The sequence below is a fragment of the Pleurodeles waltl genome, chromosome 6 (genome assembly GCF_031143425.1).
Source record: "Pleurodeles waltl isolate 20211129_DDA chromosome 6, aPleWal1.hap1.20221129, whole genome shotgun sequence".
Taxonomy (NCBI): Eukaryota; Metazoa; Chordata; class Amphibia; order Caudata; family Salamandridae; genus Pleurodeles; species Pleurodeles waltl.
In genome coordinates, this window is record NC_090445.1 from 1220054568 (window position 1) to 1220076337 (window position 21770).

The 21770-nt window shown below is 45.7% G+C and overlaps 1 protein-coding gene across 1 annotated transcript in view; it reads left to right on the top strand.

Annotated features, from left to right (window-relative positions):
• Positions 1–8848, top strand: part of CHCHD1 (coiled-coil-helix-coiled-coil-helix domain containing 1) — a 139042-nt gene extending 130194 nt beyond the window's left edge. The window contains exon 3 of the mRNA XM_069240529.1: positions 8557–8848. Within this exon, the coding sequence (XP_069096630.1) occupies positions 8557–8664 (108 nt within the window). The 3' untranslated portion in view covers positions 8665–8848. The remainder of the gene's footprint in view (positions 1–8556) is intronic.
• The last annotated feature ends 12922 nt before the right edge of the window (positions 8849–21770 follow it).

Sequence of the window (21770 nt, forward strand, 5' to 3'; positions counted from 1 at the left end):
GGCCTACAGGGACACTGCCTCTTTGTGTGAAACCCCCACCTGCCGATGGAGAAACGTACCTGTTTCTCCGTGATCGCGCTGGAAGCAAATGGCTTCCAGCACGACTGGCACCCTCTGATTCATTAGGGGGAGTGTGGGGGGGGTGGAAGGGAAGGGCTTCTCCTTCCATCCCTGCCTTGTGGGGGTGGAAGGGAAGCCAGCTCCCTCTAAGCTCCTGTGTCAGGACGTAATGTTTACGTCCTCTGCACAGGAGCACTGTGCCGGCGGATGTAACCATTACGTCCCCGGAACAGAAGGGGTTAAAATGTGGCAGGCAGCACCTCTGTCAGAACGACACAATAATTGACTCCATCACGCTGGTGGAGGATGGGGCAGTCTGCCCAAAATTAAATCAGGCCATTAGTCTGGACAAAACAAGTAGTTGCAGTCTACTTTGAGTCACCCCATTGCTTATCAATAGTTGGCTTTGTTGTCGAACTCATTTGTTTGCATTTTATTTAATTGTTTTCCTTTCTCTTCTTGTGTTTATGTCCCCTCAATTGTACCCTTTTCATCACCCCTACAGAGTGGATTACTGGTATCCTTGCGTGGGTTCACAGCAGGGATATATCTTTGCCATTTTTCTTTGAGCTCTCCACTGTGTGTTGCTTATTCCCTTCACATACATGCCCCTACTCCCAATTCCGTGTGTTTTAGCCCAGGCTGCTGCAGCCTCCAGAACACACACATAGCTCTTGAGTTGCTGTGGGCTGAGCTGGGCATTGTCTTGCATCTTATCTCAGACTCACCAAGTATTTCACAGGTCTTTAAAAGACCATTAACATGCCTTTGTGAACTGGTTAACGAGGGTTTACTTTTTTCACTCGTTCCAGCACCGCCTGAGCCCCCACTCTGTCTACTCCTTACATTTGTATTGTACTCTTAATGCCACAGTAGGAGAATGCATTTCGTGAAAACATATCACAAGCCGGTATAGCCACCTTTCCACTAGAGAAGTATATCTGTTCGTTATTGTTTAGAGTCTGAATAGGTCCGGACATTATACTAAATAGGGCTGTAAACAAAACTGTATATTTTCATTTGAAACATCACTTTCCAGCCTTTGTTCACTTTAATTATTAGTGATGAATCAATAATGCAGGTCTAAAACACATTTAAATGTACTTTCTATTCATATTTACAGTTTGAAGTATGTACAGATAAAGGCAAAAAATACCGGCTTTTAAATGATTCTGCTTATTTTTGTACTGGCCAGGACATACAAATACCAGAGGGGCTGGTAGAAAAATGGTCAAGTGGCAGCCCTAATCACAAGACTGAATATTTGTTGCAGGATCAGCAAATTATTTATTTCACCCTCCATCCCTGATTGATACCATAATAGCAATAGTTTAAGTTACATCTGAAACGCTACTCTCCAGCCGTCAATAACATGCTGTGTTTACTTCAGGTGTCTGGGAATACATCCTGCATTCAGACACCTCACTCCTCATTCTCACCACTGTCTCTTAACTTTCACACTCAGCCTTCGCTCACATTGGTCACACTGCGTTCACACTATTCACCATGTACTCACACCGTTCATCCTCCTCTTACCCTGCAGTCCCATGATCACACTGTCCATCCTACACTCGCAGGAATCGCACTGCACTCACTCCACTCATGCTATTTACCCTGCACTCACCCTGCAGTCACATGAGCACACTGCTCACCCCACAGTTATGTGAGACTTCACTCACTTGCCACTCTCACTGTTCACCACCCTGTAATCTCACTCAACTACATCACTCACCATACATTAATTCGTCTCATTCTGCACTTTTACCAGCACCCAACTCATATGGTGACATTACTGTGCCACTCCTTTCACTATACTCTAACAATGGAAACATCACTCACCATGCACTCACATAGGCACTCCCGTCGCTCACATAGCTCACCCTTCGCTTGCTTGTGCACAACACTCACCCTGCACTCACACCACACAAACAAGCACAACACTCACCATGGAGAGCACTACTCAGCCTGCACTCCGTCCTCTCACCCTGCTGACTGTCAGCCTGTACTCACACAGGCACTCTGTTCACTCTACCTGCACACAAGCACAATAGTCTGCTGGAACTCCCTGGGAGACATCACTCACCTTGCACCATCTCCTCTCATCATGCACTCACCAGACACTCACAGAGCTCACCCTTCACTCTTGCTGCTCATTCTGCATTTATACCGCTCGCGGTACCCTGCACGCACTCCTCTAACATGACACTCACAGGACCCTCCTTTCACATTGCATTACCCTACACTCTACTCACATTGGCACATTTGTTGCCATACACTCACACTGCACTCACTCTGTTCACTATCACCTAGCAGTTACATAAGGACACCCATTGTGCTGCACATATAAAAAGTATCCAACTCTCATGAATATACACATTTCTACAAAGGCACCCACAAAATACCCTTTCTTTCCATAGTACAATAGATGCTTTCCTGCCTCCATCTGCAAACAGTGGGTCTGGTTCAAAAGGGGGGAGTGGACTGAGAATGTGGGATGGCGCAAGGAGGGAGAGCAGGACTGAGGCTTTTAGGTTATGGTGCTGGATTGAGAATCGTGTGACATTTAGCCACTCCTGACTTTCCATTCAACACAATGCTTCATTCTGGGACATGTAGTTTTTTGTTGGCTTTTTTTTTTTTTTTACACATTGTAGGGTGGCTCTGAAAATCCCAAAATGCAAAGTGGTATTGGATAAAATTCAAGTGTGCTGAAGTCAAGCATTTTATAAAAGCAGTTGGATGATGCGATATAACATGTTAGAATGTTGATTAGTTCTTTTCCAATATTGTAACTGCTTGATCCACATGTGAAACAAAATGTAAGCCATGTACAGCTATTTTAAGAAAATGCACTTTTCGTTCACATCATACTTGTAACAAACATTGACAAGGCAATATGTTGATATTTTTGAATAGTGTATAGAGATTGTTTTTAAGCTTCACTAAAAGGTAAGACAGGTATAGCAGAAGCAGTAAAGCGAACTTTACTAACACAATTAAAGCAGATTGGCTAATGGGAGTGTGTGTGTTTGTGTGCAAATGTGACAGAGTACAAATGTACGAAAGAGTGCAAGAGATGTAGTGAAGAGGAGTGTGTGTGTTTGTGTAAAACTGAGTGTGTGAGAGAATGTGTGTGACTGTGCATTATACTTGCATGTGTGCTGTTGGTCTGGCATGCTGGAGGTTATTCTTGCCTTCCATTTCGAACTGCCACATAATTACATTTGTTTTAGGTATCTGAACGCCCCTTAGGAGCCAACAGGAGTACAACACTGTTTCCCAATGGCAGTACAAGCCTTCTGCCCAATCAAATATTATGGAAAGATAACAAATGTGGGCAGAGACAATGCCTCTATCATAAGTGAGCTACTTAAAGCTCTTTTCTGTTGATCACAAATGGTCAGGTGACTGCTGCTATGAGTAGCCAGACCTAAAAAGTAAACTCTGTATCTCAAAAATTCAGAAAAAACATCTGTTAACTATGGTGCTTTAAAAAAAAGAAGTGCATCACACCCCTAAACAAGTACCTTAACTTTTCAAGAATGATGCAGGGAGCCATGTCAATGGTTGTAGAGTACTAGTCACCCAGAAGCAGTGCAGAGGTTTTATATCACTTTGCTTTATTCAAAATCACATTGTTTTCATTTATTGTCAATAATCTTGCACAGTTCCTATGTCCATTGTGCCTTTGACTCATTGAAATCTTAGTAAGTGGATGATGGTGACTACAAGGAGCTAGGTAGTGCACAGTTGTCCAGTCAGAATATTTATCTTTTCTAGTAGAGCATATTCATGCAGCATTATATTTTTCCTAAATTAATCTGGGCTCTCTTGTGGTTTGTTCACTCCGTACATGTTTAGCGGATCCAGTTAAATGTGTCATTGCCTGGATGCTAATGAAATGCATATTTGTGTCTCAATGTGTAATCATTGAACTATATATTCTTTCCAATAAATGCCCATGTTGGCACAGCACACACCTACAAGAAGAGCCGCTGCTTAATCGTTAAATGGTGAGCAGCATGGATGTTCAGTTTTCTTTTCTTCTGAAGAACAACCCAGGAATAGGTAGTAGGAAAACCTGAGTGGAGCCAGGAACGCCAGGAGACCTAATTCCTGCCTTGCTTCAGAATAACCTGCCCTGTGACCTCGAAAGCTGACCTGTGGCCTGAAGAGTAGACAGTGGTTAAGAGACCTCAACATGAGACAGGAGTTTTGAACAAGGTGAGCTGATGATGGGCTTCAAGCTCACTAAAACATACCTGCTAGACGAATTCACAGGACAAAAAAGGTCCTCTAACCACAGTACCTAAAGTGGCAGTACCTTTGGACATCCTGATGACCTGGCAGCACATTCAGAGGTCTCACCACTTGTCCTTGCTGTGTGCCTGGCACACCTACAATCCTTCTAACCCTCCAAATAGTTTTAGACCCCTGCTTCCCTCTCCGTTGTTCAATCATTGCTCATTCACAATTCCAGCAGTGCTGTGCAGTTTACTAGAAAAAAAATCATGAAAACAACCACAGTTAACTCAGCCTTACCCTTGTGACCACGCAGGACTTCATCATGGCTGTGGAAGCTTGTAGGCCAGCACAATCACTGGCAAACCCATGTGCTGCTTATTTATGCAAGAATATCCTTATTAATAGCTCTGTATCCAATCCAGCCAGAAATATCAAAAACTCCTTGGCTATAGGTCAATTTCTAAAAGAACACCTTAAATCAAAAAAGCCTTCAAACAAAGGCTCACCTAACCTCTGGGCAAAAAGATGGATAGATCAGCTTCAAGAGAAATATCTACTTTCATTGAAGAAAGTAACCTTTTCTACGATTACCAAAACAGATTCTGGTACGGCTGTGTCACAAAGGCAGCACAGACTTCCGCACAGGGTATTTAAATACTGCAATGGATTAAAATGGAAAACAATAACGCCTATACTTGACATCTGCCTTGCCTTTGATTCCTTTCATCTTTACATGGAATTGGACCAATCTTCAAAAACAAATAACTTTCTATCTGTATTCTAACTAGACCTCTACCATCGAGGCTGCAATCTCTGCACATTAAACTCCCTACTTGACACCTTTTTTGCCGGCTTGTTAATAAATGCCTGGTGCATTCCTGCATGGATGTGGCTCAATATGTTACATTTATAGGAGCTGCTCAGTGTGGCATGGTAACAATAACCATTGGATTATTATTTAGTGAGGCACAGGAGTGTCAATGCATTTACAAGCAGCTACATTACCAACTCATCTCACACAATTAACTTAAAAATGAGGAATAGTATTTTGGAAATTGAATCTGTGACTTACCACTCACACACTCCAGCTTAACGTGTGGTAATCCACTAGGAAAGTCCTTAATTCGTAAAATAAATACAAGGGCCCAAAGTCTTGTTCAGGAGTCTGTACCCGTCAATTTCAAACGTCACGAGAGCCAAATACCTATACTTTCTAAACATGATTCTACTGTGTACCACTTTCGTCCACCACCAGGCACTCCCTGCCCTTTTATCTTACTGGTTATTTTTCATCTTTGCTTTTTTCCTTTGTCAATGTCTCCCTTTTGTGTTTTTCTCTCTCTTGTTCTGTAACAAAGTCTAATGAGGAAAAATATGTGTGGGACCCTAAAAAAAGAGTGCCAGTGGGCTCCACTTGCAACTACCAGCTCAAATTAAGCACTGCTACTAAGCTCGGTATTTTGAGACCTGTACATAAGGGCAGCTTTACCCATGAATATGTTACAACATCTCATTGGGTAAAATAAAACTGCTTCTTTTAGTCAACAATGGGTCAGGAACATTTTTCTGGACTTGACATTAGTTGAAGCCTGGGAACAGTGTCAGATCTACAAACAATGTTTGTTATCAGATTCGTCCAAAATATTTATATTGCACAGTTTGTCACTTTTTCCTCACATAATGGCTATGGAGTTAGCTCCAACCCCGTTTCTTGAAACCTTTGTCCTGCCTGATTGCTGGGAGTGTTTGGGTCTAGATGTACCCCTGAGGCTCAGCTGTTTGTCTTATTTTGCTGCAATCCAACACCCCCACCCCACCCTTCCCCCACTGCTCAGAGGTGGGTTTCTTTCTTAGTTGCTTCTGCAAATGACTAAGAGGTGTAAATTTTGGTAGGTGTGTAATAATAACAGGCAATCTTTTTGGCAGATATTGAGGCCTGATCAGTGTATTTTAATATGCTAACAAATCTTATCGGGGACAGTATTTCACCCTGCTTGAAAGCTGCTGAAACTATCCAGATTTTTTAAAAGGGTGCGCTGGACTTGCCCCTGAATTATAGGCTGATTATACTCCTTGATGTTGCCCAGAAGGTTTTTGCTAGGCTAATCTTAGCGAAACTGGAAGGATGATTGAGGAGCATCAGGCCTTACAATCGATCAGCTTTGTAGGTTTTTATTAATTTTTTTGGAAGAAAGTTCTTTTACAAAAGGCACCACTTTACCTGGTCTTCGTAGACCTTAAGTCCGCGTTTGATTTTGTGCTGCATGAAAAGTTGTGGGAGGTCCTCAAGAGGTGTGGGGTTCCACATGTTCTCTTGACGTTTTTGGTTCTCCTTCATGATGATATATATGGCCAAGTTAGATGGGGTCAGGATGGTAACCTAACTGAGCGAATCCCAATAGCAAAAGGAGTTTGCCAAGGGTGCGTCCTTGCACCGCCTGTTTTTTCCTTTAATTATGTGGCTTCCTACTTAGAGGACGTCAAAAATGATGCCCCACAACTGGCTGGGCGTAATATCCCTCTCCTTTTATTTTCTGATGATACTTTGATGTCAAAGACCCCTAGTGGACCCCAACTTTTAGTATATAAAGTTTGCAGTCTTTTGTCCTAGCTGGGGTCTGGTGAATAACCACTGTAAAACAACGTTTTTGGTCATCAGACCCCATAAGCCTTTTAAGGGTTCCTTATTGTTGGTGGCCTCCCATTGGACAAGGTCCCTGAATTCACTTACCTGGGTATTAAGTTAACTAGCACTATGTCCTGGTCTTCTCAGTTTGAAAGGAGTAGTTTGATACTATCTTAGCACTCTGCTGCCATTTCTACATCCTACAGAGCATCACGATCCAGGTATATAGCCACTGCTTTACAGATTTTCAGGGCCTAGGCGGAGGTTAGTGCCCTCTATGGGGCTGAGGTGTGGGGTAATGCTGATCTACCCCCAGGGTGCCAGAGAATACATTCTCAAGAACACTAATCTTCCCAAAAATACCCCACTATACCACTCCTACACGACCTGGGCATGGAAGCCATTACCCACAAGGCGTAATTAAAACCATTACTGTTTTGGCGAAGGTTGACGTTCTCGCTGAACCACGTGGATTATTATGGCTCCCTCCAGGACGTGGTTTCCATGATAATTCTGGGCAAAATTAAGTGGATATGCAAGGTTAAAAATCTTCTCCTTCAAGTAGGCTTAGGTGAATTGTGGTCTTCCCCTCCTACTAAAAAATATCTTTCGAGGACTGCCCTTAATATTGGGTGTATATATCTATGATGTTGAAACCAGTAGCGCTACACAAAGGTCCCTAGCTTGTAACTCTTTAGATTTTAAGCCTGAGACATCTTTTGAGTCATTCCTAGACTGTTTCGTCCGCAGCTGCAAGGACGTTGTATCAAATTTCGTTATGGCACCCTACCCCTACTGTCCGTGCATGCTAAGTTGAATCCTTCTAGCACTCTGAGCTCACTATGTCCAACATGCCAGCAAGTGGCGGAATCTCTGGAACATTTCTTTTTTTTTCTGCCCCTTGTATACCTGGCCTACTAATGTATAGATTATTCCCCTATGTAAACAACTTGGATGCAGCCAGTATCAGCATGATTTGTCTCCTGTGCACTGAGTCCACAACACAGTTGTCTGCACAGTATCCAGATATATTCTGTGGAGTTGGTCCATTAGAGCTAAAGTGATAGCCTCTGCTCCTTAGTTTCCTGATATGGTTGAATCTTTTAACTAGCTATTTGTATGTAATGTTTTTACGGAACTATTGGAATAATGTGCGATTATATTTAGACTGTTTTAAGGTGTATTTTTAACTTGTATGAGATATCTGTATTTGGTGGCCTGGGTCTCACTTGATGGGGTGGGCTTGGTATGTCAGAGTTCATATGATGTGTAAATATTTGTGGTCTTGTTTATGTACTTTTATGCTTGAAAAATAGTGAATAAAGTATTTGATGATGATGGTATTAACAGGACTCCTTCCAGTATTAAGGCTTCAGCTCCAAAAATTACAGAAGCTATTTATAGTGTCCTAGAGGTGGGTAAATGCCTATTGAGGACATTTTAACACCCCCGTTGGATAAACAATAGCATTTTGAGTGCCGTATAATGACAAGACCAGTACAGTTCCTGAGCTTGAGAATTAACTTTTGATGCACGTACAATCTTCAGACTTTGGAGTGGTCCCGTTTGGTTTTGTACCTATTAAAAAGTGTTTTGCTTTCTAATGCGTATTTTTTGTTTGTCAGGCAGAACGCAAGGCTGGGAAAAAAGCAGAGAGCCAATCGGGTCATTTGCCACCGAATGAAGTGAATCAGCTGCTTAGAAGATTTCCGAGCATCAAACATGAGATTTAAATGATATTTTTCATGACATTTTCCTCCTTTCCTGCAGAGATTGGCTCCGTCACTAGCCCGTCCACTTTGCTTAATTCTGTTAGTATGTTGAAAATACCAAAAGAACATACTACTCTGACTACTCCGAACTATTACTGTTTGTATCCAAATCGTATATTGAAAAATAAATTCAAAGGAAAAGGTTGTCTCGATGTGTTCGTCACTTCCTCTCGTGCTGAAGAAAGAATGTACTCATGGGTGAAATGTACTGTGAAAATATACGCTAACTAAAGCATTAAATATTTTGTGTATTTTAAGCCAAAATATGTCCCTTTTTCTTGAGAAAGCCGGCGCTGCGATGACGGGCCATCTGCTCAGATGGAAAACCGATCGTACAGCTCTCGGCTGGATGTAGGTTTAAACTGTAGAGAGTGTTGTGGTAGGGTTGTGAGAATAAAGAACTATATTTATATAATTTTTTTTGGGGGGGGGGTTAAACGGGGGAGGAGTTTTGCTTTTGATCAGTGCTGTCATGTACATCTTTACAGATAAGAGATTTCTCATAGTACATCTAATAATGATAGGGACTATATAAGGAAAGCAAGAGCCGTTGTGATATTTTTACATTTTTGGTGTTAATTAGAAATGTTACAGCAGCAACTGCAGCACTCTAAGTGGAGCTAATCTGTTTCTGAGTAGGTTGGTGAGGGGTAGTGGGCAGTAGTCGGGGGATGTAGTTAATTACCCAGTTTCCCAACCTAACTTGCACATTAAGCAGTTTAAGCAGATATTTGAAAGTTATTTTCCTATTACGGATTTTGAATTTGTGCCAGACTGAGACCTTTGGAAGAAGCTACATGCCTTTCACAAGACATCACATACAAAAAGTAGCATACCCGACATTGTTAAATCAGTGTCTCTAGCTTCTAAATTGGTACATTTTACTTTTTTTTTTTTCAATTTAGGTACTTGCTGAATAAAGCTGCAAGAACGGGACCTCTCTTACTGCATGTCTCTCCCCACTAGTGAAGCTTTCCAAGCACTATCTGTATTTAAAAATACTCTCCACCCTTCCAGTATTAAAATGCCCTTGCTCATTTTTTAATCGCCGTCACTACTGTTCCGTTGGTAGGCAACTGCTGGACCTGAAATAAATATTTCATCCATCTTCAACAAAAAGGTGTTTTTTAAATTTCTTTTTAGCAGATGTACAATTTCAGATTGGATTTTGATCTGAGAACTGACATGACAGACGCCTTTTGTTAACTGCACTCCCAATGATCAGGAGCAGCCTGGCCCCAGTAGCGCTTCGTCCATATCTCCGGTATAAGACACAACTACTGCTGCCTTGCCTGAAGTATGTCTGGTGCAAGCAACTAATAATGCTATGTCATGGTTGCAGCAAGAACCACAGACAAGACAGATAAGTCAAAGGTATCTGTGCAGACAGCAGGAAATATATTTACTGCAAATCTACAGAAACGAATACTATGGTTTCACGATGCACCTTTGACTAGACATCCTGTATTACAGAGTACAGTTGGCTTGATATTTAGATGGTCCCATGCACCATGGGAGGAACTGGCCCCAGTTAGTGGTGGGGAGCCAGTTGAGTTAACCCTAGTCTTCCTTGATGACGGTGAGGTGGTCCAGAGAACCCTCATGCTTGACAACACTAAGAAGGACAACAATGAGCACCAATGTTTAGTAGCTCAGGTTCCCTTTGAATAGGCAGGGGCCTCAGGTTCCTTGAGGGTAGCTGTCAGCCCAGCCATACATGTTTGACTGCCTACTAGGGAACGACCTGGAGCATACCGCCTGGAATGAAGATGCTCAGGTCGCACTTGAAAATGTTAGGATTGGCAGAATAGGCGTGCATGACCACACGGTCCATGGCCACCAGAGTGGTTGATCAGAAGGACCTGGAGTCTGAAACAGTGGCCCAGGTTCCTGCCAGGAGGAGAAGGGGCAAAGGATGTGGGAAACCCACTCCTGAGATTCATACGGTCTGGGAGGAGGTTGAACCTGGGGGGGTGGGGGGGAGACACCCTAGAACCCACAGGGGAAGAAGTGGCTGAACTGGGGGCCCTACCTGAGCTGACCCATTGGCAGTGGAAAGGCCTCACCAGGGCAGAGTTCTGCACAGAAAGTGTGCCCCGCTCTTGAGGGTCTTTGGAAATAGGCCGAGGCCCAGGCAGCTGGTGACGCCTCTGGATCTCATCTGATTTACTGGAAGAATGATCTCCTGTATAGCAAGCCTGAGGTTGCTGAGCCTGGGGTGGTCCGTGTGCTGGTGGTACCCCAGTGTTTCAGAGCCTTCCTACTGGGTCTGGCTCATAGTGTGATGCTGTCAGGTGATTTTGGGCAGAACAAGGCCTTTGACAGGCTTGTCACCCACTTGTATTGTCCCCAAATGAGGAAAAACTCATATGCTTTCTGCAGGACCTGTTAAACCTGCCAGGCAAGGGGCAAATCTGTGAAGAGGTTTCATGTCGTGGGCACCCCTTTTGTGCAGGTAGGCATTGACATTGTGGGGCCTCTGGATCCCAAGACAGCCATGATCTAGAGGTTTATCCTGGTCTTGTTGGACCATGCCAAATAGTATCCAGAAGCTATCCCTCTGAGGACAGTGACTGCACCTACGGTGGCCAGGACAGTTATGGGTATCTTCATCTGTTTTGGTTTTCCCAAGGAGGTGGTATCTGACTGGGGAACCAATTTCATGTTGTACATGAAAGCCATGTCAAAGGCATGTGGTGTTACCTACAAGTTCACCACACCTTACCACTCCCAAAGCAGTGGGTTGGTCAAAAGGTTCAACCATACCCTGAAGGACATGATTATGGGTCTCTCAGAACCCGTGAGGCATAAGTGGGACGTCCTGTTACCATGCATGTTGTTTGCCTACAGGGAGGTTCCGCAGAATGGTGTTGGCTTCAGCCTTTTTGAGGTACTGTAATTGCACCTTGTGAGAGGGCTGTTCAGCTTGATGAAGGAGGGCTGGGAGCAAGCTCCTAAGAAGCCACCCCAGGATGTATTCAATTACATGCTGGCCTTCAGGAACCAGACAGCCCTGTTCCGAAAACTCACCCAGGAGAATCTGGAAGATAGCCACTGGGACATGAAATGCTGGTATGACCAGAATACCACTCTGAGTTTCAGCCTGGCCAGAAAGTGTGGGTGATGGCCCCAGTAAAGCCCCATGCTCTCCAAGACCTTTGATCTGCGCATTTTGAGGTGAAGGAGCGCAAGAGTAATGCCACCTACCTGGTGGACATGCAGACTCCTAGGAACCCTTTGAGGGTCCTACACATGAACTGGCTCAAGCTGCACTTTCAGAGGTCTGAGTCGACCATGCTCTTGGTCACGGATGATGGGGTGGAAGAGGAGAGTGAACCTCTCCCCGCTCTCTTGTCTTCCAAAGACCATGATGGGTCAGTGGAGGGTGGGAACCTTTCGCCTACTCTAACTCTGGAACAGCAGAGGGACTGGGACAGTTTACCTCCATGTTCTCACTCATCCCTGGAGTCACCCAGTGGTGTTCCCATGACATTGTCACTGTGGACAGCCAGCCTGTTAAGCACAAGTCTTACTGGTTGACTGATAGGGTGAGTAACAGCATCAAAGAGGAAGTCTCCAAGATGCTGGAGTTAGGGGTGATTGAGCACTACAGCAGTCCTTGGTTCATCCTAGTGGTTCTGGTCCCCAAGGCTGCTCCAACCAGTATCACACCTGAACTGACTTTGTGTTGACTACTGTGGGCTCCATTCCATCACCATGACTGATCCGCACCCCATCCCCTGAATTAATGCGCTGAGTGACCGGTGGGAGCTGCCAAGTTACTTAGCACGTTTGATCCAATGTCTGGTTATTGGCAGATTGCCATGACCAAGGTGGCAAAAAATGTTGGCATTCTGAATGCCAGAAGGGCATTATCAGTTCAGTGTGATGCCTTTAGGGTTGAAGAATGCCCCTGCCACATTCCAGAGGCTGGTCAACCAAGTCCTAGCTGGGTTCAAGAACTTCAGTGGCGCCTACATAGATGACATTGCTGTCTTCAGCTCTAACTTGGAGGGCCACTTGCAACATCTCCAGGAAGTAGAATGCAGGCCTCACTATTAAGGCCAGTAAGTGCCAGATTGGGTAGGGGTCTGTGGTGAACTTGGGACACCAGATAGGGAGTATCCAGCTGGAGCCCCTACAACCCAAAATTGACACCAGTGGCAGGCCTGAGACATGTTTGCAGGGCTACTCATGTGGATGGCCCAATCAGTGTTGCAGGCCCACTAGTAGCAATCGATTTAAGGCCTTGGGGGCACACAGTGCACTTCACTGGGGACTTACTAGTAAATCAAATATGCCAATCATGGATAAACCAATCACTGATACAATTTAGACAGAGCATATGCACTTTACCACTGGTTAACAGTGGTAAAGTGCCTAGAGTCGTAAAGCTAACAGAAACAGGTGAGAACAAAATTAGGAGCAAGAAGGTAAAAAGTTTGGGGACACCCCTGCAAAAAGGGCCAGCTCCAACAGTGGGGGTAGGGGAACCCTACGGCAGTGATGAAGGTTCTTCTTATTTTGGCATCCACAGAGGTGTGAGACAGGCAAGCTCACTCTCCCACTACTATTTGCCTTTATCGCAGAAACATTTGGGAACAAATCATCAGGAACCTAGTCAAAGGAGTTCATATCAGTGGGGCCTATTATCAGATCATCATCTGCATGCATAGACAGTTTATATAAATAACTGACCGCCCCCATGCCCTCCCACAATCGGTAAAGAAATTAGAACTCTGTGGTCAGATAACAGGACTTTAGGCTGGTCACCAGTGTATGAGGCTGGCCTGGCCTATAGTGGGTACCTTGTGGTACATACACCCTGTGCCAGGTCCAGTTATCCCTTAATAGTAGAAAAGAGTTGTTTCTAGCAGCTTAGGCTGATAGAAGGTAGCTATGGCAAGGCAGCTTAGGCTGAACTAGGAGACATGCAAAGCTCCTACTACACCACTTATATCATATAGCACAATATCATAAGAAAACACAATACACAGTTACTAAAAATAAAGGTACTTTATTTTTATGACAATATGTCACAAGTATCTCAGGCAGTACCCTCAGTAAAAAGGTAAGTAATATACACAAGTTATACGTACACAAACCCAAAACAGGTAAATAAGAGTAAGAAAAGTAATGCAAACAGTGTAGAATTACAATAGGATGCAATAGGCAAACATAGGTCTAGGGGCAACACAAACCATATAATCCAAAAGTGGAATGTGAATAACGAATGGACCCCAGACCTATGGGAGCTTGTAGAGGGTCGCTGGGACTGAAAGAAAACAGTCAGGCTGTCCAAGATACCCCACCCCAAGACCCTGAAAAGTAGGAGTAAAGTATACCTACTACCCCAAAAGGACACAATAGTCATGATAGGAGGATTCTGCAAGAACCACAAACACCAGCAAAGCACTGAAGACGGATTCCTGGACCTGAGGACCTACAAGGCAAGGGGACCAAGTCCAAGAGTCGCGATAGTGTCCGGGGGGGGGCAGGAGCCCAGGAAACCCCACATGAAGGTGCAAAAAGGCTGCCTCCGGATGGAAGAAGCTTAGGATTCTGCAACAACGAAGAGAGCTAGGAACTTCTCCTTTGGATGGAAGATGTCCCACAGCGTACTGAAGGTTGCAGAAGTGTTTCCATGCAGAAATATCACAAACAAGCCTTTCTAGCTGCAAGGGTCGTTGTAGAGGTTTTTGGGGGCTGCTGGGGACCAGGGAGGATCAGGATGTCGCCCCTTGGAGGAGGAGACAGAGGGGGCGCTCAGCAACTCCGAGAGCCCCTACAGAAGCAGGCAGCACGCACAGAAGTACCGGAGCAGGCACTTAGAAGATTTGTGAACCGTAGCTGGCTCAAAGTCACAAAGGAGGGTCCCACGATGTTGGAGTCCAACTCAGAGGGTTGAGCACTGCAGGACGGAGTGCTGAGGACCCAGGCTAGGCTGTGCACGAAGGAATCCTTGGAGGAGTGCACAGAAGCCGGAGCAGCTGCAAATCACGCAGTGCACAGGTTTGCAGTCTAGCGTGGGGAGGCAAGGACGTACCTCCACCAAACTTGGACTGAAGGATCACTGAACTGTGGGAGTCACTCGGATAGAGTTCCTGTGTTCCAGGGACCACGCTCGTCAGGATGAGAGGGGACCCAGAGGACCGGTGATGCAGTCTTTTGGTCCCTGCATTAACAGGGGGAAGATTCAGTCGACCCACAGGAGATTTCTTCTTGGCTTCTAGTGCAGGGTGAAGGCAGATGACCCCTAGAGCATGCACCACCAGGAAACAGTTGAGAAAGCCGGCAGGATGAGGCGCTACAATGTTGCTGGTAGTCGTCTTGCTACTTTGTTGCGGTTTTTGCAGGCGTCCTGGAGCAGTCAGCGGTCGATCCTTGGCAGAAGCCGAAGAGGGAAGTGCAGAGGAACTCTGGTGAGCTCTTGCATTCGTTATCTGAAGAATTCCCCAGAGGAGAGACCCTAAATAGCCAAAAAAGGAGATTTGGCTACCAAGAGAGGTAAGAGCCTACCAGAGGGGGTCTCTGACTTCACCTGCTGGTACTGGCCACTCAGAGCAGTCCAGTGTGCCCCCAACACCTCTGTTTCCAAGATGACAGGTCTGGGACACACTGGAGGAGCTCTGGGCACCTCCCCTGGGAGGTACTGGTCAGGGGAGTGGTCACTCCCCTTTCCTTTGTCCAGTTTCGCGCCAGAGCAGGGCTGGGGGATCCCTGAACCGGTGTAGAGTGGCTTATGCAGAGATGGGCACCATCTGTGCCCATCAAAGCATTTCCAGAGACTGGGGGAGGCTACTTCTCCCCAGCCCTTCACACCTATTTCCAAAGGGAGAGGGTGTAACACCCTCTCTCAGAGAAAATCCTTTGTTCTGCCTTCCTGGGCTGGGGCTGCCCAGACCCCAGGAGGGTAGAATCCTGTCTGAGGGGTTGGCAGCAGCTGCAGTGGAAACCCCAGAAAGGCAGTTTGGCAGTACCCGGGTTCTGTGCTAGAGACCCGGGGGATCATGGAATTGTCCTCCCAATACCAGAATGGTATTGGGGTGACAATTCCATGATCTTAGACATGTTACTTGGCCATGTTCAGAGTTACCATTGTGACGCTATACACAGGTAGTGACCTATGTATAGTGCACACGTGTAATGGTGTCCCCGCACTCACAAAGTCCGGGGTATTTGCCCTGAACGTTGTGGGGGCACCTTGGCTAGTGCCAAGGTGCCCACACACTAAGGGCCATATGTACGAAAGCTTTTTCCCATAGACACAGAATGGGTAAAATCCTTTGGTACATCTGGCCCTAAGTAACTTGGCACCCAACCTTCACCAGGTGAAGGTTAGACATATAGGTGACTTATAAGCTACTTATGTGCAGTGAAAAATGGCTGTGAAATAACGTGGACGTTATTTCACTCGGGCTGCAGTGGCAGGCTTGTGTACGAATTGCCAGAGCTCCCTATGGGTGGCAAAAGAAATGCTGCAACCCATAGGGATCTCAGAGAACCCCAATACCCTGGATACCTAAGTACAATATAAAAGGGAATTATATGGGTGTACCAGTGTGCCAATGAGAATTGGTAAAATTATTCACTAGCCTGCAGTGACAAATTTAGAAAGCAGAGAGAGCATAAACACTGAGTTTCTGGTTAGCAGAGCCTCAGTTAGGCACCACACAGGGAACACATACAGGGCACATACTATGAGCACTGGGGTCCTGCCTAGCAGGATCCCAGTGACACAAGGGCTAAAACATACATACCTACAGTGAAAATGGGGGAACATGCCAGGCAAGATGGTACTTTCCTACAACCAGAAATCATAAGTTGAGTAGGTATCTGTCTGACACAACCAGCTCCCTGCATTGAAGGTTTGTATTCCGTTTCAGTAGGCAAGTGAATCAGTACCATATTTTGAAGTAATGATTACTCCCCATGTAAAAAGGAATAATTCAAGCTAACTATAAGCCATTGCTTTGGAAGTTGAAGAAATATTGTCAAGCTTGGCACATGGGTGGACTAATGTGGTTTTCAAGTGTATCTGTGACTAAGATGGCCAGGCTTTGCAGGATTCTCTTCGTACTTCTGGCATGGTCCCTCTCTCAGAATAGCCCCATGTTTTAAAAGTTGCAGAAACCATTGAATAACTTTATTTGGGCAGTTAAGACCAAATAGCAAGATCTCTGGTTTCAAAACCCTGAAGGAGTAGATTGGACCTTCCCATTAGCTCTTGATAATACTAGGCAATACAACTACACTACAGGCCTTGTGCAAGAGGGGGGAGTGGACTGAGGATTTGGGGTGGCGTGAGGAGGGAGAGTAGGACTGAGGATTTGGTGTATGGTGCTGAATTGAGGATTGTGTGGCACCTTCAGCTAGTCCTAGCTTTCCATTGACCACACTGCTTCATTCTGGGACTTGTAGTTTTTTTTTTCTCATTATAAGGTGGGTCTGAAAAATCCCAGAATGCAAAGTGTTACTGGATAAAAACCATGGTTGCTGAAGAAGTCAAGCATTTTATAAGATCAATTGGATACTGTGATATTACATGTTAGAAAGGGGATTAGTTCATTTCCAATACTGTTACTGCTTGATCCATATGGGAAAACAAATTAGCAAAGTAGAACTATTTTAAGGAAGCACACTTTTCATTCACATCATACTTGTAACAAACATTGACATGGCAATATATTTTTTTAATAGTGTATAGAGAATGTATTTATTAAGCTTCACCAAAAGTAAAGACTGGTAGAGCAGAAGCACCAAGGCAAGCTTTCCTAAGAAAATAAAAACTGATTGACTAATAGGAATGTAGGTGTGTGCGAGTGTGACCGAGTACAGATGTACGAAAGTGCCACTGGTTGGGAGCTTCCACACACAATTGAGAAATGCCTCCTAGGTCTCCTCCCGTTTAACCCACAGAAAAAACTTAGCAGGTGTTACACCCTCTTTGGTCTGGTAGTAGCAAAACGTCATATAGCTATCCATTGGTTGACCCCCGTGTCCCAATGAGAGAAACCTGCGAGGGTGACCTGGTAGAGTGGGCAGGGGTGGAGGAAATACATGAGGCGAACTAGGTCAGATAACCAAGCCCAGGAAGTCTTGCTGACATGGGTCGAGATGACTCACGCTTTGCTGGAATTCAGTTTGCAAGAAGGGGACACACCCGTACTGCAAAGTGCAGACAATTTAGGTCCCACTGGTGAGGGAAGACCAGCCCCAACCCCAACCCCTGACTTATAGTTCACCATTGATATATTGCTGTAAGTGCTGTGACCCACATGTGATATCAATGATGAATCTATTTTTGTTTATATGCGTCTCTTACTTGAAAGCTTAGGTGGAGGGAACAGGAGGAGGGGGGGACTTACCATTGCCTGTTTTTAGGGTCCGACTATATGGTCAGCGGATTACACTATTTACACAATGACACACCTCAATTGACGATTAATGTTGTCATAATGTGTAAAGTATGAACACTTGTTGCATGTTTATGTATCTTTCTTTACTGCTAATAAATCTAAATATTTATTTTTTTAAGTGTGAAAATAAATGTGCAAGAGATGTAATGAGGAGTGTGTAAAAATTGTGTGTGTGAGAGAATGTGTGTGTTATGCTTGCAAGTGTGATGTTGGTCTGACATACTGGAGGCTATTCTTTCCTTATGGACAACTGTAGGAAAGTACCATCTTGCCTGGCATGTTACCCCCATATTTCACTGTATATATGTTGGTATAGTGTATGTGACACTGGGACCCTGCCAGGCAGGGCCCCAGTGCTCATAAGTGTGCCCTGTATGTGTTCCCTGTGTGATGACTCTCACTGAGGCTCTGCTAACCAGAACCTCAGTGGTTATGCTCTCTCTGCTTTCCAAATTGTCACTAACAGGCTAGTGACCAATTTCACCAATTCACATTGGCATACTGGAACACCCTTATAATTCCCTAGTATATGGTACTGAGGTACCCAGGGTATTGGGGTTCCAGGAGATCCCTATGGGCTGCAGCATTTCTTTTGCCACCCATAGGGAGATCTGACAATTCTTACACAGGCCTGCCAGTGCAGCCTGAGTGAAATAACGTCCACGTTATTTCACAGCCATTTACCACTGCACTTAAGTAACTTATAAGTCACCTATATGTCTAACCTTCACCTGGTGAAGGTTGGGTGCAAAGTTACTTAGTGTGTGATCACCCTGGGACTAGCCAAGGTGCCCCCACATTGTTCAGGGCCAATTCCCCGGACTTTGTGAGTGCAGGGACACCATTTCACGCGTGCACTATACATAGGTCACTACCTATGTATAGCGTCACAATGGTAACTCCGAACATGGCCATGTAACATGTCTAAGATCGTGGAATTGTCACCCCAATGCCATTCTGGCATTGGGGAGAATGGCATTGGGGAGACAATTCCATGATCCCCCGGGTCTCTAGCATAGAACCCGGGTACTGCCAAACCTCCATTCCGGGGTCTCCACTGCAGCTGCTGCCAACTCCTCAGACAGGCTTCTGCCCTCCTGGGGTCTAGGCAGCCCTGGCCCAGGAAGGCAGAACAAAGGATTTCCTCTGAGAGAGGGTGTAACACCCTCTCCCTTTGGAAATAGGTGTGAAGGCTGGGGAGGAGTAGCCTCCCCCAGCCTCTGGAAATGCTTTGATGGGCACAGATGGGGCCCATCTCTGCATAAGCCAGTCTACACCGGTTTAGGGATCCCCCAGCCCTGCTCTGGCGCGAAACTGGACAAAGGAAAGGGGAGTGACCACTCCCCTGATCTGCACCTCCCAGGGGAGGTGCCCAGAGCTCCTCCAGTGTGCCCCAGACCTCTGCCATCTTGGAAACAGAGGTGCTGCTGGCACACTGGACTGCTCTGAGTGGCCAGTGCCATCAGGTGACGTCAGAGACTCCTGATAGGCTCTTACCTTTCTTACAAGCCTATCCTCCTTCCTAGATAGCCAAACCTCCTTTTCTGGCTATTTAGGGTCTCTGCTTTGGGGAATTCTTCAGAAACCGAATGCAAGAGCTCACCAGAGTTCCTCTCCATCTCCCTCTTCACCTTCTGCCAAAGGATCGACCGCTGACTGCTCAGGACGCCTGCAAAACCGCAACAAAGTATCAAAGACGACTACTGCAACCTTGTATCGCTTCATCCTGCCGGCTTTCTCGCCTGTTTCCTGGTGGTGCATGTTGTGGGGGTAGCCGGCCTCCTTCTTGCACCAGGAGCTCTGAAGAAATCTCCTGTGGGTCGACGGAATCTTCCCCCTGCAACCGCAGGCAAAAAAAGACTGCATCACCGGTCCCCTGGGTCTCCTCTCAGCACGACGAGCGTGGTCCCTGGAACTCGGCAACTCTGTCCAAGTGACTCCCACAGTCCAGTGACTCTTCAGTCCAAGTTTGGCGGAGGCAAGTCCTTGCCTCCCCACGCTAGACTGCATTGCTGGGTACCGCGTGATTTGCAGCTGCTCCGGCTCCTGTGCACTCTTCCAGGATTTCCTTTGTGCACAGCCAAGCCTGGGTCCCCGACACTAACCTGCAGTACACAACCTTTTGAGTTGTCCTCCGGTGTCGTGGGGCTCCCTTTTCTGACTTCGGGTGGACTTCGGTTCACTCCTCTTCCAAGTGCCTGTTCCGGTACTTCTGCGGGTGCTGCCAGCTTCTGTGAGGGCTCCCTGACTTGCTGGCTGCTCCCTCTGTCTCCTCATCCAAGTGGCGACATCCTGGTTCCTCCTGGGCCACAACAGCATCCAAAAATCCTAACTGCGACCCTTGCAGCTAGCAAGGCTTGTTTGTGGTCTTTCTGCGTGGGAACACCTCTGCAAGCTTCTTCACGACGTGGGACATCCATCCTACAAAGGGGAAGTTCCTAGTCCTCTTCGTTCTTGCAAAACACCAAGCTTCTTCCATCCGGTCGCAGCTTCCTTGCACCCTCAGCTGGCATTTCCTGGGCACCTGCCCACTCTCGACACTGTTGCAACTCTTGGACTTGGTCCCCTTGTCTTACAGGTACTCAGGTCCGGAAATCCACTGTTGTTGCATTGCTGGTGTTGGTTTTCCTTGCAGAATCCCCCTATCACGACTTCTGTGCTCTCTGGGGGTTGTAGGTGCACTTTACACCTACCTTACAGGGTCTTTGGGTGGGCTATTTTTCTAACCCTCACTGTTTTCTTACAGTCCCAGCGACCCTCTACAAGCTCACATAGGTTTGCAGTCCATTCGTGGTTCGCATTCCACTTTTGGAGTATATGGTTTGTGTTGCCCCTATACCTATGTGCTCCTATTGCAATCTATTGTAACTTTACACTGCTTGCATTACTTCCTTTTGCTATTGCTGCATATTTTTTGTATTGTGTACATATATCTTGTGTATATTTGGCATCCTCATACTGACGGTACTCACTGAGATACTTTTGGCATATTGTCATAAAAATAAAGTACCTTTATTTTTAGTAACTGTGTATTGTGTTTTCTTATGATATTGTGCATATGACACCAGTGGTATAGTAAGAGCCTTGCATGTCTCATAGTTCAGCCTAAGCTGCTCTGCTATAGCTACCTTCTATCAGCCTAAGCTGCTAGAAACACCTCTTCTGCACTAATAAGGGATAACTGGACCTGGCACAAGGTGTAAGTACCTCTGGTACCCACTACAAGCCAGGCCAGCCTCCTACAACAACTGCACAAATATCATATGGTTGGGAGGTGTTACCTTTGGCAAACTGCAGGCCCTGACATGCTTCTTTTAAGATACCATCATTGGCTAAGGGGACTCAAACTGTCTAACTGATGAGGGGACCCAAACTGTCTAACTAAGAAAGCCACTAACCCAGCCATACCCAGTGGCAGGGACACAGATCACGCACTACCACACCTGTTCGAAGATCCTGACATGATGCACATAATTCTTAGCATATAGGATGGATCCATAGCAAAATGCTGGAACTGATACTTGAGGTAATTCTTGTCCTACAAGATCCTGTACTCATTTTATAAGGAGTGTTAATGGGAAAATGCTGGCCCTTGTATACCGGAGAGAATTTTTAGAGGTACTTACGACTATGGCTGAAGTAACCAGG